General features: G+C 43.6%; 1 protein-coding gene across 1 annotated transcript in view; it reads left to right on the top strand.

Annotated features, from left to right (window-relative positions):
- The window catches only part of Pkd1l3 (polycystin 1 like 3, transient receptor potential channel interacting), a 79,430-nt gene that overhangs the window by 24,419 nt on the left and 28,836 nt on the right, over positions 1-26,175 (top strand). Inside the window, 10 exon segments of the mRNA XM_045143384.1 lie at positions 246-426; positions 2,971-3,094; positions 3,196-3,322; positions 8,212-8,340; positions 8,676-8,907; positions 10,738-10,931; positions 14,894-15,124; positions 17,369-17,470; positions 18,515-18,693; positions 23,091-23,237. Coding sequence (XP_044999319.1) covers positions 246-426; positions 2,971-3,094; positions 3,196-3,322; positions 8,212-8,340; positions 8,676-8,907; positions 10,738-10,931; positions 14,894-15,124; positions 17,369-17,470; positions 18,515-18,693; positions 23,091-23,237 — 1,646 coding nt within the window.

Here is a 26,175-nt window from a genome sequence, read left to right as displayed (position 1 = left end):
GTAGGCTCTAGCACGCACATTCTCTCTCATAAAATAATTATTTTTTTAAAATAAGGTAGAAAGGGTCAAAGGGCAACATTTTCTGGTCTCCACCTGCAATGATACATGTGTACATGTACCTGTATTGCATACACATATGCATCCTCACACATATAAACACACACACACAGAGAACACAGGGTGCAAGTAAAGTGAAAGCAGTCATAAGCAGCTAAGTAGACTTGTTTCCTCTCTGTCATTCCTAGGTCAGTGTGATCGATTTGCTCACTGACCTGAGTGACCAGCTGCTGATGCTGGTCCCACTTCAGGAAAACAGCAGCTGGAGCTCCAAAACTCCTGCCAGGATCTGCCTCTTTTCACCCCTTAACAGTGAAGCCCAAGGCAAGAAGGAAAGTCAGCAGCCTAAGCAAGACACTGAGAAGGTAGGTGTGTTATATGTAAACAGCCAACTCTGTCCAGAAACTTTGTCATTATCCAGGTATCACACAGCCTCTTCCAGACCTTGACAAAGAGGGTCCTGCTGGAGAAACACAGTGGTAGGTCTTCTTGGCCTCTCCCTCTCTACCCCACCAGTGGGCATAGACCACCGAGTGCCCACTTAGTAATCAAGTGAAAAGGACTCAGTAAAGCACATCGTAAGCTCTCAATAAGTTGTCCATCCTCACTTTCTACTAGGGAAATGTAAATGAAACCTACAGTGAAGCTGGGTATGGTGGCACACACTTGTATCCCAGCACTTGAGAGACTGAGGCAGGAAGATGAAGAGTTGAAGGCCAGCCTGGACTACATAGTAAAACCTTCTGAGCAAAAAAAGAAAAGAAAAGAAAGTAAAAGAGAAGAAATGCATACCATCTCACTTGGTGTGACGAGTCAGCATAGGGGCACACATCTGCAATCCTAGCGTTCAGGAGGCAAAAGCAGGAGGGTCAGAAGCTAGAAGCCATCCTGGCTACCCAGCAAGTTTGAGGCCAGCCTGTCTCAAAACAAACAATTAAAAATATGGACAATATTATTATCAAGGATAATTGCAAAAAGCTTGTAAACTGTAGACATTGTTGAAGAATGATGCAGTCCCTTTGGAACATGGTTTGGCAGTTCCTCAAAATGTTAAAAACAGAATTACCTTGTATCCTAGTCATTGCACTCATTGGCATATGTGGTGGCTACAACAGCCTCATATGTACTTTTTATTTTATTTTATTTATTTATTTGAAGGAGGAGAAGAGAGAGAAAGGCAGATAGAGAGAATGGGTACACCAGGGTCTCTAGCCACTGCAAATGAACTCCAGATGCATGTGCCACCTTATGCATCTGGCTTACATAGGTACTGGGGAAGTGAACCTGGGTCCTTAGGCTTTGCAGGCCAGTGCATTAACTGCTAAGCCATCTCTCCAGCCTCACCTTGTGTGATTTTGAATATATCATATGGTGGCACTGATGTGGAAATGTAAACCTAGGCTTCCTACTCACCTCTCATGCTTTCCCTGCCATAATGGAATTTCCCCTCAAAACTGTAAACTGAAGCTGGGCATGGTGGTGCACACCTTTAATCCCAGCACTCTGGAGGCAGAGGTGGGAAGATCACCATGAGTTCGCGGCCACCCTGATACTACATAGTGAATTCCAGGTCAGCCTAGGCTACAGTAAGACCCAACCTCAAAAAACAAAAAAAAAACAACAAAAAAAAAAAAAACAACTGTAATCTGAAATAAACCCTTTCTTCTCAGAAGCTGGTCTGGTAGAGTGCTTTGTCCCAGCAATGAGAAGGGAACTGCTTGCTATAGTAACTTCCTAAGAGAATTGAAAGCGCATAGGTCTACACAAAACATGTATACTCATGTTTAAAGCAGCATTGTTCAAATACAAAGATAACCAAAAGTGAACACAACCTAGCATGCATGATCTGAACAGTAGATGAATAAAATATGGCGTGTTCACACAATAGAATGTTATTTAAACACAAGAAGGAATGGAGTACTGGTACATGTTACAATGCAGATAAAACTTGAAAATGTTAGGGCATGTGAAACAAGCCTTCCCCAAAAGGTCAGCTATTGTGGTTCATTTATGAGAAATGTCTAGAAGCAGAAGATCTATAGACACAGAAAGTGGATCAGTGGTTACTCAGGTAGGTGTGAGGGAATGGAAAGGGACTGCTCATGGGTACCATTATTTTAGGAGAATGAATTCACAAATTAGATTGCAGTGATGGTTACATATATAACTTTGTGAATATAAAAACTATATATTCTAAGTAGGTGAATTATGAAAGGGGATTTCATCTCAATAAAGCTGTTTAAAAAAGAAAGAAAAAGAAAGAAAGAAAAGAAAAGAAAAGAAAAGAAAAGAAAAGAAAAGAAAAGAAAAGAAAAGAAAAGAAAAGAAAAGACCTATCAGGGGGATGGAGATGTAGCTCAGTTGGTCAAGCACTTACCTAGCATGTCCAAAGACCTACATGAGACCACCTGCACTGCATCCACCAGGTGTGGTGGTGCATGCCTGCAATCCCAGCATCCTCGAGGTAGAAACAGGAGGTCAGGAGTTAAACATCATCCATAGTGAATTTGAGGCCATCCTGTCTCAAAAAAAAAAGAGGTACTTATGGGGGTTGGGGATTTAGCTCAGTAGACAGCACTTGCTGAGCAAGCACAAAGCCCTGGGTTCAGTCCTCAGCACTGAGGAGGGGGAAAAAAAACCAACTTATGAGCAGATCCAGAGAGACTTATATCATAGGGGAAGGGGCAAAGAAATATTTATTTAGCTGTGCCCTTTACTTGATGCAAAGGATGATGAGTCTTTAGCTAGACTTCAGGTTCTTTCTATGAGGTTTCAGCGTCCTTTCCAGAAATGTCACAGCTCATAACATCACAGTGAAAATCCCTGTTGCCCTTCTAGAGAAGCTTCTCAAAGCCATTGTCTCACTAACACAAGGCACAGGTCACATGGTTATGTCCCTGTAAATGCAGCTAGAAGACATGCTGGAGACATCCTTGATGGCCCTTGGGGAGATCCAGGAAGCATTTCTGCAGCAGAGCCCATTTGCTGAGTCTTCGGTGACTTTGACCTCTTCCGTTGCCACTCTGGTGTTCAGCAGGTTAACACGGGAGGGAGGGCGTGGGGAAAGGTTGATTTTTAGTTTTTGACCCTAAGCAAATATAAAATAATTGATTTTCATGTTGACTTCTTTTTCATTAGCCAAAACATATCAACATTGCCTCTGAGCTCATATACGCTGGGTGACCCTGCACCAGTGAGGCTAGGTTTTCCATCGGCTGCAGCTTTGAAGGCACTTTGGAATAACCACCTCGGAATAAATGTCCAGGTGAGCATGTGACAGACCCAGACATGGATGAAAATAAGATATGATGGCTGTGTTTGTGGAAGAAAAGAAGACCCCACAAAATATAAGCTGCCCCAAACCTGAACAGATGAGAGAAGACTGCGGGCCATTAATTTCTTTTTTTCTTTCTTTCTTTTCTTTTCTTTTTTTTTTTTTTTTTTTGGTTTTTCAAGGTAGGGTCTCACTCTGGCCCAGGCTGACCTGGAATTAACTCTGTCATCTCAGGGTGGCCTTGAACTCATGGCAATCCTCCTACCTCTGCCTCCCGAGTGCTGGATTAAAGGCATGTACCATCATGCCTGGCTTCTATTTCTTTTTTCTTATTACTTGTGTGTGTGTGTGTGTGTAGTGTGCATACATGTGTCTATGTTTGATCATAAATGTGTAGACACACGTGAGTGCAAGTGTATGTGCATATGGAGGCCAGAGCTCAACACTGAGTGTCTTCCTCAGTAACTCTCTACCTCATTGTATCATTTTTTGAGATAGGAGCTCTCTCTGAACCTAGACCTTACAAGTTTGGGTACAATAGCTGGCCAAAGGACTCTAAGGTCCTCCTGTCTCCACCTCCCACCATTGGAATTACAGGTGTGCATCATCATGCCCAGATGTTTACATGAATATTGGTGTTGCAGTCAGGTTCGCATTGCTGGTAGAAATCACCCAACCAAGAGCACCTTCTGGGAAAAAGAGGTTTATTTTGACTTACAGGCTCAAGGGGAAGCTCCACAATGGCAGGGGGAAACGAGGGCATAAGCAAAGGGTGGACATCACCCACTGGCCAACATCAGGTGGACAATAGCAATAGGAGAGTGTGCCAAACACTGGCAAGGGGAAACTGGCTATAACACCCATAAGCCCGCCCCCAACAATACACCGTCTCTAGGAGGCTTTAATTTCCAATTGCCATTAGCTGGGGAAACTAGCATCCAGAACATCTAAGTTTATGCGGGGGAGGGGGCACCTGAATCAAACCACCACATTCCAGCCCTGGCCCCATAAACTGATATCCATACATGATGTAAAATATAATGCATTCAGTCCAACTTTAAAGATCCCCATAGTTTTTATCAATTCCAATGATGTTCATACATCCCCATAGTCCAAGATCTTTTAACTGAGCCATAATACCAAAAATAACCTCAAAAAAACCATAATACCACAGAATAAACATTCACACTGCAGAAGATGGCATTGGGCATAGCAAAGAAACATTCAGCCAATACAAGATTTAAAACAACCAGGGCAAACATCAAACTGTAATTCCAAGTTCAACAACTGTAGCCAGTGACAAATCTCCAAGTCCGATTATTCTAACCTGCAACAAGTCTCTGGTATTCCAATTCTGCCCCTCCAGCTAGTCCACTCACAGTCCTGGTGTGGTGGTTTGATTCAGGTGTCCCCCATAAACTTAGGTGTTCTGAATGCTAGGTTACCAGTTGATGAAGATTTGGGAATTAATGCCTCCTGGAGGGAGTGTATTGTTGGGGCGGGCTTATGGGTGTTATAGCCGGTTTCCCCATACTAGTGTTTGGCACACTGTCCTGTTGCTATTGTCCACCCGATGTTGGCCAGGGGTGATGTCCACCCTCTGCTCATGCCATCATTTCCCCTTGTCATTGTGGAGCTTCCCCTTGAGCCTGTAAGCCAAAATAAATCTCTTTTTCCCAGAAGCTGCTCTTGGTTGGGTGATTCCTACCAGCAATGTGAACCAGACTGCAACACCTGGAAAACTTCATCAGGGCTGGCAGCTCTCCTTAGCAGCCATCTCGTGGTCCTGGCCTCTCCACTGGGTCTCCACTGCAATCCATGGTTCATCCTCATGGCCCCAGGGGAGTCTCCATGCAGGCATCCAGTAAACCTGCTTCACGCTGCCCATGGCCATTTCCAAAGTACAAGACTGTGTTGCAAATTCAATGACCTTCTTTCCAGCATTTCTTATACTCCACAATACCACTGGGGTGCCAATTTGTTAATCCAGTGGGAAATAAAACAGGCTTTGAAGAACAGGACACTCCTTGAACACTCAGGCCCCTTCAAAAGAGTCAACAATCTTCCTGCCGCACCAGTGCAGGTCAACTGGCCCAATCTGAAAGGTTATAATCTCTCAAACAATTTGCAGGTGAATGGGCAGCAATTTAGGCCCCAAAATTTCATTTTTTCTGTGCCATATCCCTCTGTTCACACCAGTTCATTTCTACGCAAAGCAACCCTGCACAACTTCTCAGGACCCAGGCATAGCAGCAAGCTTCTCACACAAACTGCTTGTAGTCTAGTCCAGGCAAAGCTCTTTCTCACCCTCATAAGTTAAACCTCACAGTCCATAATTCTTACTGCATTCAGATCTTGCAACTCTGACCAGAATAGTCCATCAAGCTGTACTTACTGCACTGCGAGGTGTCTCTTAGGCCAAGGTTTCAAATCCTTCCACATTCCTCTTGAAAATCAGCTCCAAAAGGCCAAAGCCACACAGCCAGGTGTCTAGCAGTAATCCCACACCTTGGTACCACTTTACTGGTGCAGTCAGGTTCGCCTTGCTGGTAGAAATCACCCAACCAAGAGCAGCTTCTGGGAAAAAAAGCGGTTTTTTTTTGGCTTACAGGCTCAAGGGGAAGCTCCACGATGGCAGGGGAAAATGATGGCATGAGCAGAGGGTAGATATCAACCCCTGGCCAACATCAGGTGGACAATAGCAACAAGAGAGTGTGCCAAACAATGGCAAGGGGAAAGTGGATATAACACCCATAAGCCCGCCCCCAACAATACACTCCCTCCAGGAGGCTTTAATTTCCAATTGCCATCAGCTGGGGAAGCTAGCGTCCAGAACATCTAAGTTTATGGGGGACACGAATCAAACTACCACAACTGGGATCTGAACTGTGGTCCTTGTGCTTGCATAGCAAGTACTTTATCTGCTGAGCTACCTTCCCAGCACCCATCAATTTCTATTTCACACTGACAGGGAAAAGCTTCTTTAAAATGATGCAGTATGTAGCTGGGGTTGGTGGTACCTGCCTGTAATCCCAACTCTCAGGAAGCAGTCACAGGAGGATCACAAGCTTGAAGTCATCTTGGACTACAAAGCTAGACCCTGTCTCAAAAAAAAAGTGTACCACGAATACAAGTTAATTACATGTATTCTGTGTCAGCATTGAAGGTATAATTATTTGGAGGCCAGGCATGGTGTTGCATGCCTTTAATCCCAGCATTCGGGAGGCTGAGGTAGGAGGATGACTGTGAGTTCGAGGCCACCCTGAGACTGCATAGTGAATTCCAGTTTGGCCTGGGTTAAAGTGAGACCCTACCTTGAAAACCCCCAGCTAAAAGGTATAATTATTTGGTTAAGGTGTTTGCCTGCGTTCAGTTCCCCAGTACTCATGTAAAACCAGATGCACAAACAGGTGCATGCATCTGGAGTTCATTGGCAATGGCTGGAGACCCTGGCAAGCCCATTCTCTCTATCTGCCTCTCTTGTCTCTATCACTCTCTGCTTGCAAATAAGTAAATAAATTTTTTTTTTTCGAGGTACAGTCTTGCTGTACCCAGGCTGACCTGGAATTCACTATGTAGTCTCAGGCTGGCCTTGAACTCATGGCAATCCTCCTACCTCTGCCTCCCAAGTGCTGGGCTTAAAGGTGTGCACCACCATGCCTGGCAAATAAATATTTTTAATATTTTATTTTTATTTATTTAGTACAGAGAGAGAGAGAGAGAATGGGCACTCCAGAGCCTCTAGCCACTGCAAACAAACTCCTGATGCATGGGCTACCATGTGCATCTGGTTTACATGAGATCTGGGGAATTGAACTTGGGTCCTTAGGCTTCAAAGGCAAGTGCCTTAACCACTAAGCCCTCTCTCCAGCCCAAATAGTATTTTTTTTTAATTTTTTTGTTTATTTTTATTAATTTACTTGAGAGTGACAGACAGAGAAAGAGGCAGAGAGAGAGAGAGAGAGAGAAAGGGTACACCAAGGTTTCCAGCCACTGCAGACGATTTCCAGATGCATGCGCCCCCTTGTGCATCTGGCTAACGTGGGTCCTGGAGAATCGAGCCTCGAACCACGGTCCTTAGGCTTCACAGGCAAGCGCTTAACCACTAAGCCATCTCTCCAGCCCTCAAATAGTATATTTTTAAAGTATGATTATTTATGGAAAATGACATTTTGAAGAAAAATTAAGAAGTTTATTTATACTTAATATATTGGTATGTAAACAATATTTTTTTCCAGAAAAAGGTCTTTAAATTCTTAAACACCTGTCTCTTTCTCCATATCTGGATATAAAGATGGAATTATCTGAGCAACTGATAGGTCTTTGAGTTGTAGAACTCTGAAGAGAAGGACTCTATGAAATTTCATGAGGCATTACCACAGTCCCCACTACTGTGGTGCCATAAAGCGCAAGAACATAAACATCACTGGCAAGACAGACACATGGTCACAACTTAGTTTCTGTGCTATGATTACAATTGATCTCAACTTCACTGTTTACATAAAGTTGAGAATATTTGAATAGTTATTGACTCAGACTACTAATCTAGCCATATTATTACATTTTTCTTTCTGTGTTTACTTAATAAACTCAAGTTATATTGTTGCTTTATCCTAGAGGACAGGAGTACTTGCTTCCTAGTACAAGAGTGCTCCAGGTATAAATATGTGAAAAAGTGATTCTGGGGGTCCCAAGTGTTGGACTCACTTTTCATTGGTTTCATAGATAATATAATGCAAAATATTCTTTCATTTGAAATAGCATTAGAGGAAAAAAATCCAAGCATTTAATTTATATCTGATACCTTGTGGTCTGTCAGTCAGATGGTAATTTACAAATGTTTTAGTAGTTGAGGAAACTGGGCTTTCCTTCCTCTATAGGTAACCGGTCTGGCTTTTAATCCCTTCAAGACTCTGGACAACAGGAGTATTGCTGGAAGCGTTGGAAGTGTGCTGCTGAGCTCAGGTCATGAAACGCTGCAAGTCCATGACTTAATGGAAGATGTCGAGGTATGAGTTTCTTCTTAGGCATAAAATAGAAGGAAACAGGATATGCTATAGAATAGGATGAAAAGATGCAGCAAGTTAGGGATCACTTTAGATTATATCAGGGCCAGTGTTTTGTTAAACGTCTCAGGACTCTTTACGGAAGTATATTTCACCCTTGAGAAAATACATTTTAGACTATATACTTTCCGTTAACTTTTGGCATTATCTTTGTTACCTACCAATATTCAAAGAGGAAAGCTCAGGTACTTTATTACCTTATCACAGCACAAGGAAGTTGGAAAGGCATCAATAGATGGACCGTCTTACACTGGAGGGTTAACTGTCCCTTGTTATAGATTATGCTCTGGAGAAACAGCAGCATGGAAATTCACCCCACTACCTTCAGAACAAGCACGGACCGATTCATAATCACAATGAATGTCACTTCATTGGAGAAATCCCTCATCGTGACAATTGACCCTGAAAGTCCCCTTCTCATGACACTCTATCTGGGCTTCCAGTACCAGCCTGACCACACTCACTTTCACCTGAACATCACCCTTCCAAAGGACCATGTGTGGCAGAAAGGTAACCCTGAGATAATTATAGGTTCACATGTGATTGTAATAAATAAAATGGGATATTCATATGCTTTTCACCCAGTTTTCCCTAGTGGTAAGACCTTGCCTAACTATGGTACAAGATCACAACCAGGAAATGGCTTTGACACAGTGCACTAACTTTCACCAGATGTCACCAGTATTCCAAGCACCCTTGTGTATGTATGCATGTGTATTTAGTTCTGTGTAATTTTGCATGAATGTAGGTATATGCAGCCATGAAATACATGTTTAGTAAAATATGTATTGTATGATGGATAGAAGAATACATATGTGATAAAACAAATTTTGTGAAATGTTAATTGTGGAGCCTAGTTATAGCATAGTTGCACACTATAAAGCACTTTTGACTTTCCCTCCCGAGTGCTGGGATTAAAGGCATGTGCCACCACACCTGGCTTTTTATGAACATTTTCGACAACACAGAAAGTCAGCTGGATTAGAGGCCAGCCTGAGACTACATAGTGAATTCCAGGTCAGCCTGGACCAGAGTGAGACCCTACCTCGAAAAAAAAATTTAAAAAAAAGAAAAAAGAAAATGTTTATAAAAAAAAATTAAGGGGCTAGTGAGATGGCTCAGTGAATAACAGCACTTTCTGTGCAAGCATGAGGATGTAAGAGAACCTGAGACCATCTGAGTTTAATCCCCACACCCACATAAAAAGTTGAGCATGGCTACATAAGCCTGTAGCCCACAATCCAATGAGTAGTGGAGACAGAAGAATTGCCAGGGCTCAGTGGTCAGTCAGTCTGATGGAAACCAGCAGCTTCAGGTTCAGAGAGAGACTCCATCTCAAGGAAACAAATAGAAGAGTGATAGAGGAGAACATCTGAGGCACACGTGTCTGCACATACATATCCATACACTATCCCTACAGATGCTGTAAGCACACACATACATACAAAAAATATTAAGGCCTGAGAGAGTACAAGTTTAGGGTGTACAAGTCCCTGGGTTCAATCCCTAGCATATAAAAAATGTTACAGGGCTGGCAAGATAGCTCCATGGTTAAAGGCACTTGCTTTCAAAGCCTCCTAGCCTGGATTCAATTCCACAGCCACCCATCTAAAGCTAGATTGGAATTTATTTGCAGTGGCAAGAGACCCAGACATGTACATACACACAAACAAATTAATTAATTTTAAAAATATTGAAACAGGGCTGAAGGAATTGCTTAGTGGTTAAGGTGCTTGCCTGCAAAGCCAAAGGACCCAGGTTTGATTCCCCAGGACCCACATAAGCCAGATGCACAAGGGGCGCATGCATCTGAAGTTCATTTGCAGTGGCTGGAGGCCCTGGCACACCCATTCTCTCTCTTTCTTTCTCTTAAATAAAAATTAAAAATAAATACATAAATAAAAGCCAGTCATGAAAGCATAATGTAATCTCAGCACTTGAGGGTCAGAGATAGGTGTATCCCAGGGGCTGGTTAGCTAGCTAGTCTAGAAGAATCTATGATCTCCAAGTTGAATTAGAGACATGATCTCAAAAAAAAAAAAAAAAAAGAGGTGGAAAGTGATTGAGCAAGACACTCAATGTTGACCTTTCACCTCTACACACACACACCTGCATGCACACCCACACTCACATACACAAGAACATGGTACCTTCACTACACAGGAGCAACACAGAGCTCAGGATTGCGTCACTGGTCATGTTCTTTCACGTTTCTCATGCTGGGTTTGCCACTTCTTCGTTTGTAAAAAGTTCATAGCAATACTAGTTCCCTGGAAAGAAAGGCTCCAGTGAGATTTGTGTTCCCCTTGTCAACAGCTCAGCCTTCTTCTTTGTGTTCAGATGAGGAGTACACATGGGTGCTGACTCCAGAGAGCCTGCAGTATGGGATTGGCACCTACTACATAACAGCCATGGTGAATAAAAGAATGGAGGCCACCCTGCAGACACCAGTCTTGGTCTCAGTGGTAACAGGCATCACCCAATGTTATTTCTGGGACAAATACAACAGAACATGGAACAGCAATGGATGCCAAGTAAGAAGCAGGGCCTTTCTTCTATCTCAGCTGCCCTTGAATATAGCACCCCCTTTCCTCACTGAGGGTGGCCCAGGAAGAACAGCAACTGGAAGAGAAATTAATTAGCCTGGGGGAAACAAGGAGGGCGCCAGGTGGCTGCAGGGCAGGGGTGTCTCTGTGGTGACTGCTGCTTCTCAAGCAAACCCCACAATTAGAAGCTTGTTGTATAAGCAGATTCTGGGGGCTGGGGAAATGTTTTCCATGCAAGCATGAGGACATGAGACCACAGAGTTTGAGCCATAGCACCCATGTAAAAATGTGGTTGTGGGGCTGGAGAGATGGCTTAGCAGTTAAGGTACTTGCCTGCAAAGCCTAGGAACTCATGTTTGACTCTCCAGATCCCACATAAGCCAGATGCTCAGTGATGCAAGTATATAAGGTCACACATGTGCACAAGGTGGCACATGTGTCTGGAGTTCAATTGCAGTGGCTGGAGGTCCGGGCACACCAATTCTCTCTCTCTCATAGAAAAACACAGCCAGTCTGTTGGGCTTGCCTCAGAAAAAAAAGGTGGATGTGACTACACATGTCGATAACCCTAGTCATTTGGGGAGGAGAGACAGGAGAATCACTGGGGCTCACTGACCAAAAAGTTGGCAGCTCTGGGTTCAGGGACGGTGGAAGATCAAGAGAAAATTCAATGTTCTTTTCTGGCCTCAGCACATGTGCATGGGGTACCTGCCTCTGAGTACACACACACTCACACACACACACACACACACACACACTTTTATACATACATACGTGCGTGCACCAAAATAAGTAAATAAATCAGGCTCTAGTGAAGTAGCTGTAGGTGGGCCAAGATTCTGCCCCTCCAATAAGTTCCCAGGAAATGCCACAGCACATGATGGGGAAGCCTTACTTTGACACAGACCACTGATGGCAGAAGGCATCAGGAAACTCCCTCCTCCTGACGCTGGCAGTAGTGCTGTGACTCCACGTAAAGGATGAGAGGTCTTCCAAGGTGGGGCAGGGACTGAGCATCTAGGACTTATCCTAATACTACAGAAAGAAGAATCAATTACACAGACACTATTTTAGGCTTTTATGAGTAGAATCAATCGCAGGGCCTCATATATGCTGTACAAGCAGTCTACTGCCAATACCCAATGAATGTTGGTTTTAATTTTGTTTTATTTATGTGTGTGTGTGTGTGTGTGTGTGTGTGTGAGAGAGAGAGAGAGAGAGAGAGAGAGAGAGAGAGAGAGAGAGAGGAGACAGCGTTAAGGTGTCTGTGCTCTTCTTCCACCTTCTGTGAGACAGAGTCACTTTCCACTTGCAAACCAATGGCCAAGTGGCTGGCATGTGAGCTTCAGATTCTCCTGGTTCTGCTTCCCTTGTCTTGGGTACACTGGGATCATGGACACATGCACCAGCCTTGCATCCTGCTTTACATGGGTGCTGGAGAATCGAACTTAGGCCAGCAGGCTGTGCAAGCAATTGCCTTTAACTACTAAGCCATCCCCCAACACCCTTTTAGGCTTTTCATTCCCTCCATCAAACATTGATTCGTAGCTTCCAATCACCTAGCACATTTCATTCGTTCATTAACTGAGTCAGTCATTTGTTCATTTGAGATGGGGTCTGTAGCCCAGAATGACCTCAAACTTGCTATGTAGCTGAAGAAGACACTGACTGTCAGGTCCCAGCCTCCACCTCCCATGTGCTGAGAGAGCAGGCAGGCACTGTGCCCGGTGTATGTGCCACTGGGAAAGAATCCAAGATTTTGCACATGCTTAGGTAAGCATCCTCAGCCCTACTGGCAATTTTATTTATTTATTTTTATAATTAACAACTTCTATGATTGTAAACAATATTCCATAGCAATTCCCTCTCCCTCTCAATCAGTCTCTCTTTTATTTTGTGTCACCATCTCTTCCTCCTATTACAATGGTCTTGTGTAGGTAGTGTCAGGCACTGGGAGGTCATGAATATCCAGGCCATTTTGTGTCTGGAGGAGCACGTTGTAAGGAGTCCTACCCTTCCTTTGGCTCTTACATTCTTTCCACCACCTTGTCCACAATAGACCCTGAGTCTTGGAAGGTGTGATTGAGATATTGCAGTGCTGAGCACTCCTGTCACTTCTTCTCAGCACCGTGATGCTTTCTAAGTCATCCCAAGGTCACTGCCATCTGAAAAGACAAGGTTCCTTACCAAAAGTGAAAGTAGCATTAATATATGGGTTACATTAAGAGAAACGCTTACTGGGCAGTTTGATGCACATAGTATATTTAGCCAGACAGCAGCAGACGTTACACCCCTAGGGCTCATGACTACCCCTGTTGTAGGTTTTCAGTATCAGGGATGTATTCCTTCCTGTGGAGCAGGGCCCTAGTCAAATTAGAGGGCAGTTGGTTTCCCCCAAACAGACATGCTACTATTGCACCCGTTGGCTCATTTGGTCTGTTTGGCCGAATATAAGGCTTGCAGTGTCCACTGTGGAGTATCTTCACTAGTGATTTCTCTCTCTCCCATTGAGATGCATGCAGTGTGGCTTTTTTCACCTTTCTGTAAACTGGTCTACATTTAAAGTATATATTTTGATTCTGATATGCCACGTGGAAAATTATAGAGAATAATTCAAAAGCATTAAATGCGAGCTGGAGAGATGGCTTGCCTGTGAAGCCTAAAGACTCATGTTTCACTCTCCAGATCCCACGTAAGCCAGACACACAAAGTGACATAAGCATGCAAGGTCACACTTGTGTGCAAGATGGTGCATGTGTCTGGAGTTTGATAGCAGTGGCTAGAGGCTCTGGCACACCAATTCTCTCTTCTCTCTCTCTCTCATTAAAAAAAAAAATACAAAAAAGGCATTAAATGCACCCTCCTACCTCTGCCTCTCAAGTGCTAGAATTAAAGGCTTGCGCCACCATGCACAGCTTCCTCAAAGTTTTAAAAATAACAAAACAGGAATGATTGAAGTCACCTGTGTGTTTCTCCCAAGTCCCATTCCTTCTCTTCTACCAAAGGGTGACCACTGTTCTGAGCTCGGTGGATGCTGTCATTATTTTTGCAGGTATTAGCTGAGCATCTTCTACATGCTGTGCCTAAGTCTATAAACTACAGATGCAGCAACAGTCCAGAAAAAAAAATCTACATTCTGGAGAGGGAGATTAACAACAAACAATAAATCAGTGGTGCTTTGCATGCTACTAGGTTTTGTGTACCATACTGCACATATTCTTCCTTAACTAGCTTTATTCACTTAACATTATCCACATTGATACAGCTACATCCAATTCATATGTGTGTATGAGACTGAACCCAGAGTTTACACATACCAAACATATGCTTCATCATTGAGCATACCTCATACCTAATCATACCTCAGCCCTAATCCATTCATTTTAAATTTTTTTATGCTTTTAAATTCAAGGTAGGGTCTCATTCTAGCCCAGGCTGACCTGGAATTCACTATGTAGTCTCAGATTGGTCTCCAGCTCATAATCACCCTCTTACCTCTACCTCCCAAGTGGTGGGGTTAAAGGTATGTGCCACCACACCCAGCTTCCATTCATTTTTTACTTCTCCATAGTATTCCATCTGTTTGCCTCTATTTATGTAAACAGCTGTTTATCTGTATGTTCTGCTATTGTTGAACATATAGGTTGTATCCTGATTGTAAACTTATAAACAAGGACAGAAACAATCCTTTTCATGTGTCTCTGTGCACATGTGCCAAGTTCTCTTAGAGTATATATTTATAACAAGAATTATAAGATTCAGAGTTCCAGCTATTCTGCATTGTAAAATGTAGTCAAACTGTTCTCCACATGGTTAATACCCACGTACACTGCCAGCAGCAGTACATGAGACTCCACACGCTCTTGTCCATCTCTATGTTTGTGTTTTATGCTTGCCCCCTCCTTAACCCCTCTATCCATTTAGACTCAATGCTTTCAATCTAATTCTAGGTTGGGTCACAGAGCACAGTTTGGAAGACACAGTGTCTCTGCAACCACCTGACCTTCTTTAGTAGTGACTTCTTCATTGTACCCAGGACAGTGGACATTGAAGACACAGTCAAACTGTTCCTTCATGTGACCAACAATCCTGTTGGGGTGTCATTGCTGGCCAGCCTTGTAGGATTCTATATGATCCTAGTTGTATGGGCTTGGAGGAAGGACCAACTAGACATGAAGAAGGTGAGAACATTTAGATTCTAAAACCTGTGCCATGATGACTTGAGTATATTAAGATGGGAAAAGTGCACTTCAGCCAAGAGAAGCAAGTAACCCTGGCCTACAGAACAAGAAATCCAAGTTTTTCTTAAACTTCTCATCTATGATCTCAAGACATAAGAACTTAAATATACATACATACATTATATGTGTGTGTGTGTATGTATATGTATACACACCTTTAATCCCACAATTGGTTTTTGTCTGGGCAGAGGTAGGAGGATTGCTGTGAGTTCAAAGTTACCTTGGCACTGCATAGTGAATTCCAGGTCAACCTGGACTAAAGCAAAACCCTATCTCAAAGGAAAGAACAATAATTTTAAATATTTTATTGAGCTATTTGCAATCAGTGAGAGAGAAGGAGACAGAGAGTGGATACTCCAGGGCCTCTTACCAATGCTACAAATGAACTCCAGATGCATTTGCCACTTTGTACATCTGGCTTTACATCATCACTGGGGAATCGAACCCAGGATGGCAGGCTTTGGTGACAAGCACCTTTAAGAGCTGAGCCATCTCTCCATACCAAGAAATTAACTATATTTTTTAGTGTGTGTCAAATTTGGATCCACACAGGAGACATTTTGGTTAGGAATAAACCAAAAGAAAATGCCTAGAAAGCTTAACTGAAATCAGATGGGTTTATTCCACCTTACACAATGGACGCAAATGCTAGGTGTGATTCAGATTATAACTTAACATAATTGTAATATGCAGGAAACCAGTGAGGAATCCTCTGTTTTGTTTGTTGAAACCAGATCTCACACTGTAGCCTTGGATGGCCTGTAACTTCTTCTGTAGTTCAGACTGGCCTTGAACTCACAGCAGTCCTCCTGCTTCAGCCTCCCAAGTGCTGGAATTAAGGTATGAGCCACCATAACTGGCTAGGCAGGTTTTGTTTGTTTGTTTTGTTAGTGGGTTTTTTGTTTTTTGTTTGTTTGTTTTTGTTTTTCAAGGTAGGGTCTCACTTTAGCTCAGGCCGACCTGGAGTTCACTATGTAGTCTCAGGGTGGCCTCCAACTCACTGCAATCCTCCTACCTCTGCCTCCCAAGTGCTGGTATTAAAAGCATGTGCCACCATGTCCGGCTTGGCTAGGAATTTTTTTTTAAACAAAGTGGAGTTCCTTGACAGCCTCTTCTTAATTTGACTTAGACATTTCTTATTTTTTTATGTCTTACTTTCTTTCTTCCTCAGTGTTTTTTGTGGGGGGGGGGGAGGCTCTATAAATGCTGGTCAGGGACTCTTCATTTTAGCTATTTCCCTAGCCCCCAGTGTTTTCTTATATTTGGAAATTCTAGAAGACATACAATGTTTATTTCTTAGTTGTTCTGGTAAAGTGTTGCCAACTTTAGTAAATAAAAATACAAAACACAGGGCTAAGAGATGGCTTAGCAGTTAAAGCATTTGCCTGCAAAGTCAAAGGATCCCGGTTCAATTCCCCAGGACCCACATAAGCCAGATGTACAAGGGAGCGCAGGCATGTGGAGTACGTTTGTAGTAGCTGGAGGCCCTGGCATGCCCATTCTCTCCTCTCCTCCTTTCTCTCAAAAAAATAAATAAGTAAAATAGATTTTAAAAACACAAAAACCAGTTTAATTTGGACTTCAAATCAATGGTAAATACACACACACACACACACACACACACACACACACACACGTATGTTTGACAGAGACAGAAGGGAGGAGGGACAGTATGGGTATGCCAGGGCCTCCACCCACTGCAAACAAACTCAAGATGTATGTGTCACTTTGTGTGTCTGGCTTTACATGGGTAGTGGGGAATTGAACCCAGCCCAGCAGACTTTGCAAGCAAGTGCCTCTATCCACTGAGCAATCTGTCCAGCACTGTAAAAGCAACTTTAGTATGACCGAGATTATTCATAGTTTATCTGAAACTACATTTTCCCTGGGCGTCCTATATGCTCTGTGTTACCCCTACCTTATATGAAGGGAGGGAGATCAAAGGCCTAATCGATCGATTCGATAGATGTTTCATTTCGGAGACGTAAATGTACAGTTTGAGGCCTCGCTCCCTGTAGTCACTTAACTAGGCTCAGCTAGCTGGCTTGTCTGCTAACAACACATCCTCACTGCTTCCTATGGACTTGCAGAGCTAGCTGAGGAGCACTCTCTATCCCTGGCTGGAAGAAGAAGGGTAGACTGAGTGGAGACCTGGCAAGCTCATTGGCTCTGCTTTTCCTGCAGGTGAAGGTCACTGTCCTGGCTGATAATGACCCCAGCGCTCAATTCCACTACCTCATTCAGGTCTACACTGGATATCGAAGGAGGGCCGCTACAACAGCTAAGGTTACGGGAACACATGTTATTTCTTTGTATCTTCTACCACAAGCCACAGCCTAACTTGGTAATATCTTGGTGTCCATTAGTGCTTTACAAAGAGTCACCAAGGGCTGGGGGTGTAACTCGGTGGTAGGACAACCACCTAGCATGCGTGGAGCCAACCCAGCGCTGCTCCGCAGCAAATAAAACAAGCGGGCGTGGGGAGCACCGAGATGGAATTTCTTCTGGTTGTGACTTTCCTTTGGTATGTGAGTACAGGCAGCGCTGTGGTCCAGGGACAACTTTGAGTGTCTGTCCTCGCTCCCACCTTGTTTGAGTTGTTGTTCCATTGCGTTCACCATACTAGCTGGCCCACCAGCTTCTGGGCAAGTCTCTTGTCTTTGTCTCATTCTTGCCCTAGGCACACTGGAATTACACACACCAGCACTACAGTGTCCATTTGTGTGGGATCTGGGCATCAAAATTCAGGTCCTCACACTTGCACAGCAAGTACTTTACCCACGGTGCCATTCCCCTAGTCTGGTATTTTCCTAGTTCTAACTGATCAAGCACCAAGAGCCTGTGGATGGCTAATCCCTGGTTATCAACTTGACAATATTTAGAATCAACATGGAAGCAAACCTCTGGCCATATCTATGAGGGATTTTCTCCATGAGATTAGTTGAAGTGGAAGGACTCTCCCTCACTGTGAACAGCACCACCCCATGGGCTGGGTTCCTGGCGTGTAGAACGGGAAAGAGAGCTGCCTTAGCCCTCCGTATTCTTCATGCCTGATGCCTCACTGCGCTGAATTTGACCAGCTGCCTTAAGCTCCGGCCACCGTGCCTTCTGTGCTATGATAGGCCTGAAACTGTAAGCTGAAATAACCCCTTCCTCCCTGAAACTGGTTTTTGTCAGGTATTTTGTTCCAGCAACCAGAAGTTGACTAGTACAAAGCCCAAAGATTTCATCTGGGTATAGTTTATGTGACTTCATCATTCCCCTTTAGGGATAAACCTAAAGAATCATGTGAAAACATCCTTTGTTTTATCTTTCCTTGTCACATTTTAGGTCGTTATCACCCTATATGGATCAGAGGGACGCAGTGATCCCCATCACCTTTGTGACCCCCAGAAGACAGTCTTTGAGCGGGGGGCACTGGATGTCTTCCTTCTCACCACTGAGTCCTCACTGGGGGAGCTGCATGGACTTCGGCTATGGCATGACAATTCTGGCAGCAGCCCTTCTTGGTAAGCGCCTGCCTCGTGCTGACTCCTTTCTTCTTTGTGGTTTATGAGCATCGCAGAGAGACCAACAGCATGGCAACACAATCCATAATAATGCTTTCTGCTAGCCATAACAAGTGACTTAGATTTGGGTCTTCAAGCTGTCTGCAGAGAAGAAACTCTATTTGGAAAACAGCACTATAATTTGTGGGTGATATTATGGTAGTTTTTTCCCTGTATTTTTCACTGTCATGATAGTGAATAGCAAATGAGAACAATGAAATATTGCTTAATAGGACAATAAAGTAAAAACCTTTCTAAATATGAAAAATACCTTTAAAGTATAAATTTTTTAATTAATTTATTTTTTATTAACAACTTCCATGATTGTAAGCAATATCCCATGGTAATGTCCTCCCTCCCCCAACTTTCCCCTTTGAAACTCCAGTCTCCATCATATCCCCTCCCCATCTCAATAAGTCTCTCTTAAATTTTGATGTCATGATCTTTTTCCTCCTATTATGGTGACCTTGTGTAGGTAGTGTCAGGCACTGTGAGGTCATGGATATGCAGGCCATTTTGTGTCTGGAGGAGCACGTTGTAAGGAGTCCTACCCTTCCTTTGACTCTTACATTCTTTCTGCCACCTCTTCCACAATGGACCCTGAGCCTTGGAAGGTGTGATTGAGATATTGCAGTGCTGAGTACTCCTCTGTCACTTCTTCCTAGCACCATGATGCCTTCTGAGTCATCCCAAGGTCACTGTCATCTGAAAAAAGAAGGGTCCTTACCAAAAGTGAGAATAAGTGCTTAATGGGCAGTTTGGTGAGCATAGTAGATATATTTAGCCAGACAGCAGCAGTTACACCCCTAGGGCTCATGACTACCCCTGTTGTAGGTTTTAAGTATCAGGGATGTATTCCCTCCCATGGAGCAGGCCTCCAGTCCAATTGGAGGGCAGTTGGCTTCCTCCATGACAGATGTGCCACTATTGCACCCGTTGGCTCATTTGGTCTGGCTGGCCAAATATAAGGCTTGCAGTGTCCACTGTTGAGTATCTTCACTAGTGATTTCTCTCTCTCCCATTGAACTGCATGCAGAATGGCTTCTTCCAGCTTTCTGTCAGTTGGTTTACATGGAGGAAGTTTTCAGCTTAGTTCCAGCAGGATTTCTCAGCAGCCTTACAGCCCAACTATGTGGAGTCTTCAGCAATAGGGTCTTACCATCTATTCCTGGTGGGAAAACAAGGACCACAGCAATGGCCTGTAATGTTTTGGGGGCATCAGGGATCTCCCTGGCCAACAACTCACTGGAAGGTATCCCATCCCTGGCACTGAAAATTTTCTAGTAAAAAATCTATGGATTTTGATTAGCCTTCCCTCCACCTTTCCTTTACTCAGTCTCTTCCCCGACCTCACTTAGGCCTTTTCACTCCCATTATTATTCTTCTACTTACATATTAAAGTATACATTTTTAAATGTTTTTATTCCTCTATTTGAGAGAGAGAGATAGAAGAAATGGACATATGGACATATCAGGGCCTCTAGCCACTGCAAATAAACTCCAGACGTATGTGCCACCTTATGCATCTGGCTTACATGGGTCCTGGGAATCAAACCTGAGTCCTTAGGCTTCACAGGCAAGTACCTTAACTGTTAAACCATCTCTCTAGCCCCCTAAAGTATAAATTTGACAGAGTTATCAACTGAATTTACTTAGGACCTAACCTAAGAACTTTAGGCTTAGCAAGAGAATAGAACTCCCATAAAGGATATACCCAGTGAGTTGTCAGGGAAGTAAGTGATCCACAGTAGAACACATGAACATGGCATGTGCCATGTCCACATGATTTTGTGTCACCCTTTAGTGGCACTATGAGAACTAAGCAGTGGAGAAGCACATGACAATATCTGTTAAAGGATGAAGACCATTTACATCTGAGGTTTCAGGAAAAGGGGAATAACATGCAAGGTTTATACTCAAAGAATGAGTTGGTGTATGTTGTCAACCAGAAAAGAGTATGCAATCCACCTACACTTATTAGCAAAATAAGATTTCCCCTGTTAGGCTACATAAACTAGGCCACAGGGACTTAACAACTTTCCTTGGAGCGTCCATTTCAATCAGGTATCTACCAAACTTTTTTAAAAATATATTTTTTATTTTATTTATTTGAGAGAGAGAAAGAAAGAGAGAGGGAAAGAATGGGCGCACCAGGGCATTCAGCTGCTGCAAACGAACTCCAGAAGTATTTGCCACCTTGTGCATCTGGCTTATGTGGGTCCTGGGGAATCGAACCTGGGTCCCTTGGTTTTACAGGCGAGTGCCCTATCTGCTAAGCCATCTTTCCATCCTCAAACCTTTTTATTCCTTTGAAATAGGTTCTCATGCATCCCAGGGTGGCTCAGACTTGACAAATAGCTGAGGATGGCCTCAAGTTTCTGATCCTCCTGCTTCTCTTTTCAAAATGCTGGGTTATAGGCCTGCACCACCACACATGGTTTATGTAATGCTGGGGATAGAACTCAGGGCTTCATACATGCTAGACAGGGACTCTACCCACTGAGTCACATTCCTAGTATAGTTACAAAACTTTTTCTATGCCATCATTCCAAAGAATTGTTTTTGTTTGTTCATTTTGTTTTTCAAGGCAGGGTCTCACTCTAACTCAGGCTGACATGGACCTCATTCTATAGCCCCAGGCTGGCCAAGAACTCACAGCAACCCTCCTACCTCAGCTTTAAAGGTGTATGACATCTCATCCAGCCCAGTTTTTAGTTATAAGGATAAATAATGTGTCACACCATCACGAATTATGAATAAAAACTACAGGAGGGCTGGAGAGATGGCTTAGCGGTTAAGCGCTTGCCTGTGAAGCCTAAGGACCCTGGTTCGAGGCTCGATTCCCCAGGACCCATGTTAACCAGATGCACAAGGGGGCACACGCGTCTGGAGTTCATTTGCAGTGGCTGGAAGCCCTGGTGCACCCATTCTCTCTCTCTCTATCTCTCTATCACTCTCAAATAAATAAATAAAAATAAAAAAAAAACTACAGGAGGCTGGACCTATTAGCACTGGCACTTAATCCTAGCTATTCAGAAGACTTATGTAGGAATATACAAGGCTCACAATCTGTTTAGCCTACATATTGAGTTCAAGGCCAGCCTGAGCAACTTGGTGTGAGACACTATCTCACCACACTGGGCAACCTTAAATTCTTGATTCTCCCAAGTACTGGGATTATAGATGGGCATCACCATGTCTACCATTTAGGCAATTTCTTTAAATAGAACAACAATGAAGTCTGTTGTGCACTCAAGAGGCTGAGATAGGAGGAGCACTATGAGTTAAGGACCAGCCTGAAACTATAGAGTAGGCTCCAGGTCAATCTAGGCTAGAGTGAGATCCTACCTCAAAAAAGACAAACACTCCCCCCAACACACACCAAAAAAACCCCACTATAGTTGGGAAGAGGATCCAAAATGGGCACACACCCAGAGAGGGTGAGAGGTTATTAGTGTAAATGTTGAAGACCAAACCCCATTTTTACCCCCTGTTGATGAAAGATAGAGGCAGATAGAATATTTTAAGGGGTAGTGTGGCATCATACATATAATAAAGAAAAAAATTTTAATATATACACAGAGTTGAGACAAAGATTCAATAGATAAATCACTTTCCCCACAAGTATGAGTTTGGATCCCCATAACCCAGGTAAAAACCAGATGCTGTAACTCCCATGTGCCTATGGAAACAAGGTAAGCAGACACAGAATTTCCTAGAAGCTAGTAGGTCAGCTAACCAGGCAATTGCAGCCATGAATAGCAACGTAAGACTGCCTCAGACAAGATGGAAGGCAAGGACCAAGACCCGAAGTTATCTTCTGACCTCCACACACATACCTGGCACACCTGAACATACATAGATACCAGTTTTAAGAGTTGGCATTCTAGGGCTGGAGAGCTGGCTTAGCGGTTAAGCGCTTGCCTGTGAAGCCTAAGGACCCCGGTTCGAGGCTCGGTTCCCCAGGTCCCACGTTAGCCAGATGCACAAGGGGGCGCACGCATCTGGAGTTCGTTTGCAGAGGCTGGAAGCCCTGGCGCGCCCATTCTCTCTCTCTCCCTCTATCTGTCTTTCTCTCTGTGTCTGACGCTCTCAAATAAATAAATAAATAAAAATTAAAAAAAAAAAAAAGGATGAGAACTACTATCGTATCTCATTCCCAGGCTTTAAAAGAGTTGGCATTCTAGTACCTGGTACATGAAGAGACAGGTGGGATTGGTTTCCTCTCTTTGTTTCTCACCTTGCAAAGAAACAACCCACTTATGTGGGCACTCGCTAGAAGTGCAAGGTTACTTCTTCCTACACAGCAGGTGATTCGTGCCCACCTTCCTCACATAGTAATCTTTATTTCACCATAGGTTTGTAAGCCAGGTGGTCGTCAGTGACATGGCTCTAAAGAGGAAATGGCATTTCCTATGCAATTGCTGGCTGGCAGAGGACCTAGGAGACTGTGAGCATGATGGGGTCTTCATGCCTGCCACAAAGAGAGACCTGCTTTCCTTTAGGTACTGTTGGAAAATTGCTTATAATAGCAAACATTGATGTGTCCCTTACAAGAATATACCTTAGCTACCTAGTCCTTTTTTCTTTATAATCAATTTTTTTTCATGAAGTATGGTTGATTGATTTCTTTTATTTTATTTTGTTGGCATGCAGAGATTTAGGTATCATTCATTCTGGCATTTTGAAATAGACTTTTGTTGTTTTAATTCCTGTAACTGCTTCTATCCCCCACCTCTCCCGCCTAGTTCCCTCCCCGCCCAGTATCTTCCCACCTTCTGTTCCCTCTGTACACAGGGGCTCTTCTTGGCTCTTCCCTCCTGCCCAAAATGAGTGATGACAAAAGGTCAAGCACAATACTGTTGCGGTCAGGTTTGCATTTCTGGCAGAAATCACCCGACCAAGAGCAGCTTGTGGGAAAAGGGTTTATTTTGGCTTACAGACTCTAGGGGAAGCTCCATGATGGCAGGGGAAAACAGTGGCATGAGCAGAGGATGGATATCACCTCCTGGCCAACATCAGGTGGACAACAGCAACAGGAGAGTGTGCCAAACACAGGCAAGGGGACACTGGCTATAACATCCACAAGCCCGCCCCCAACAATACACTGCCTCCAGGAAGTGTTAATTCCCAAATCTCCATCAGCTGGGAACCTAGCATTCAGAACACCTAAGTTTATGGGGGACACCTGAATCAAACCACCACAAGTACTTACATAAAAATGCCTAAGGGCAGGCTGGGGAGATAGCTCAGTGAGTGAAGTCCTTGCTAAGCAAACATGAGAACCTGAGTTTAGATCCTCAGAGCCCACATAAAAGCCAAGCATGGCAGCACACACCTGTGATCCCAGTGGTGGGGAGGTGGAGACAGGAAGATCCCTGGGGCTTGCTGGCTGGTTTATTTAGCTGAATTGATGAGGAGCTCTGGGTCCAGTAAGAGACAGAGTCTCAAGAAGTAAGATAGCCAGGCATGGTGGCACAAGCCTTTAATCCCAGGACTCAGGAGGCAGAGGTAGAAGGATAGCCCCATTTTCACCATGTTTTTTCAGTCAGTAAGTTCCGGGACTTCTCAAGTCTCTTCCTCCCCGTGCCCGCCCCCAAACTGGGGTTAAAGATATGAATGCCCACACCAGCTGTTTACATGAGTGCTGAGAAATCAAACTCGGAGGTCTGAGACCTTAACCACTAAATCATCTCCTCAGCCCCCAAATAGACTTTTTTTTTTTTCAAGGTGGGGTCTCACTCTGGCCCAGGCTGACCTGGAATTAACTATGTAGTTAGTCTCAGGGTGGCCTGGAACTCACAGTGATCCTCCTGCCTCTGCCTCCCGTGTGCTGGGATTAAAGGTGTGTGCCACCACGCCCGGCTACTCAAATATGACTTTAAAAAATTCTATTTAATGCCACCATTTCTACTAGGAGCATGATTATAGATTTGGAAATTTTTGTCATGTAGACATGTTTTGAAGATATTTCTTTTGGGCTTTTGGAGCTAGAGAGATGGTTTAGCTGTTAAGGTACTTGTCTGCAAAGCCAAAGGATCCAGGTTTGAATCTCCAGGACCCAAGTAAGCCAGATGCACAAGGTGGCACATGCATCTGGAGTTTGTTGCAGTGGCTGGAGGCCCTGGCATGCTCATTTTCCCTCTCTCTCTCTCTCCCTCTTTCTCTCTCTCTCTCTCACACACACACACACACTCTCAAATAAATAAAAATATATCTCTTTTGAATTTTTTTTGCTTTTTTTTGGTTTTGTTTTTTGGTTTTTGGGGGGTTTTTGTTTGTTTGTTTGTTGGTTTTTTTGTTTTTTTTTTGTTTTTTTTTTCTTTTTTTGCTTTTCAAGGTAGGGTCTCACTCTAGCCCAGATTGACCTGGAATTCGCTATGTAGTCTCAGGGTGGCCTCGAATTTACGGTGATCCTCCTACCTCTGCCTCCTGAGTGCTGGGATTAAAGGCATGCGCCACCACACCCGGCTTGAATATTTTTGTTTATACATGTCACAGCCTTCTGCTTATAAACTTAGTCTGTCCATGACCAGAGCTCCACAACTGCATCTCGTGGCCATCTCCCTTCCAGACACTGACAGGTTGTACCCAGACTCTCTGACGTGATTGGTCCTTCTTTTCTAATCCCCAGAGTATCTTAGTCTCAAACAACAGGTGCTTAGCTATAGAAGTCTGAGGTGTGGGGAGCAACAAAGTGGACTCTTCTTAAATACTGGAGAGGAGTCACTGTCACTTCAACCCACCTCCCTGGATTTAAGGCTCGTGCGCATGGAAGGCTTGTCATCTAAAGAGGTCTGCCAGTCTGCTTTCAGTGGGTAGCTGTCTTAACCTTGTCATTGTGGTTTTGCTTCCTTCTCCCCACTGGGAGCCAGGGATGGAGTCAAAGGATATTCCCTACTTCTCTCTGCATAGCCTTTCTGTTTCTCTGCTCCTTTCTACTGCCCTGCCACCTCTTGTTTCCAGTGGTCTTCCTCTTTTTCTTTCCTTCTTCCTTTGAAATCAATTCTGAATTCAATTCTGAAACCAACTCTGAGTTATCTTGAATTTTCTCATTCATGGATTCATTCTAATTCATTGTGTGTGTGTGTGTGTGTGTGTGTGTGTGGTTTTATTGAGGCAGGGTCTCACTCTTTTTTATTTATTTATTTTTTTTCTGAGGAGGTAAGGTCTTACTCTAACCCAGGCTGACCTGGAATTCACTATGTAGTCTCAGGATGGCCTTGAATGCATAGCGATCCTCCTACCTCTGCCTCTCGAGTGCTAGGATTAAAGGGGTGCACCACCACACCTGGCTTTTTTAAAATTATTTTATTTAAATTTATTTATTTGCAAATGAACTCCAGATGCATGCACCATCATGTGCATCAGCTTATTTAAAATTTTATTTTACTTTTATCTATTTGAGAGAGAGAGAAAGAGCCAGAGAAAGAGAAAGAGAGA

This window comes from Jaculus jaculus, chromosome 1 (genome assembly GCF_020740685.1).
Source record: "Jaculus jaculus isolate mJacJac1 chromosome 1, mJacJac1.mat.Y.cur, whole genome shotgun sequence".
Lineage (NCBI taxonomy): Eukaryota > Metazoa > Chordata > Mammalia > Rodentia > Dipodidae > Jaculus > Jaculus jaculus.
This window is presented reverse-complemented; position numbering and strand designations above follow the sequence as displayed.